Source organism: Geospiza fortis, unplaced genomic scaffold (assembly GCF_000277835.1).
Source record: "Geospiza fortis unplaced genomic scaffold, GeoFor_1.0 scaffold125, whole genome shotgun sequence".
NCBI classification, from domain to species: Eukaryota; Metazoa; Chordata; class Aves; order Passeriformes; family Thraupidae; genus Geospiza; species Geospiza fortis.
Genome location: NW_005054479.1, coordinates 610236 through 610899, shown reverse-complemented (window position 1 = coordinate 610899; position 664 = coordinate 610236). Strand labels below are relative to the sequence as shown.

The window sequence follows — 664 nt, the reverse complement described above, 5'->3', positions numbered from 1 at the left end:
GTGGGCATGCGCGATCAGTGAGTTCAGGTCATCTGTGGACAGCTGCCCAGCTGAAGGGAACACAGGCCATGAGGGAGGGGAAGGGAACCACAGGGAAACTGCTGCAGGGCCCCCCCGCCTCCCACTCGAGTGCTCTGCAGCTCCAAGGGGTTATTGACCAGTGTGAGCTTGTTCTAGGGAAGGGCTCTGAGCACTTCAAGCCCTTGACCTGTGCTAATGCCCACCTGAGACCACTTTCTGAACTGTATTTTCATTCCAGGGGAGAAATTATCTTGGTTTCTTCCAAATTATTCCCAGCTGTAATTTACACTTCCATATCCATGTTGCACTCAGAGACTCTCAACAGCTCTGTCATTTCTTGGTTTTTACACCACCACATATTTTCCCCTCTGCCAGCACACAGAGCAGCAGGGAATGTCACTGTGAGGGACAGACAGAATTACAGTTTCTCTTCAACAGTCCTCCAGATGAACTGCTCCTAATCAGATTCCTTACCCCAGATTGTACCTTTCAGGTTTGGCTACTCAGAGGGCAGCACCATTCACAACCACATTGTACCTGGGACAGGAGGACCCAAGCTAACCCTGCAGCATTTGGTGATGTGAGAAAGGCTTTATAAAATGCTGCAGCTCATTTTCCACTAGCTGCCAGCTAAATCATCTGT

The 664-nt window shown here is 49.8% G+C and overlaps 1 protein-coding gene across 1 annotated transcript in view; it reads right to left on the bottom strand.

The window, feature by feature from the left end:
* Positions 1-664, bottom strand: part of IMMT (inner membrane mitochondrial protein) — a 16887-nt gene that overhangs the window by 3560 nt on the left and 12663 nt on the right. The window contains 1 exon segment of the mRNA XM_005428346.2: positions 3-50. Within this exon segment, the coding sequence (XP_005428403.2) occupies positions 3-50 (48 nt within the window).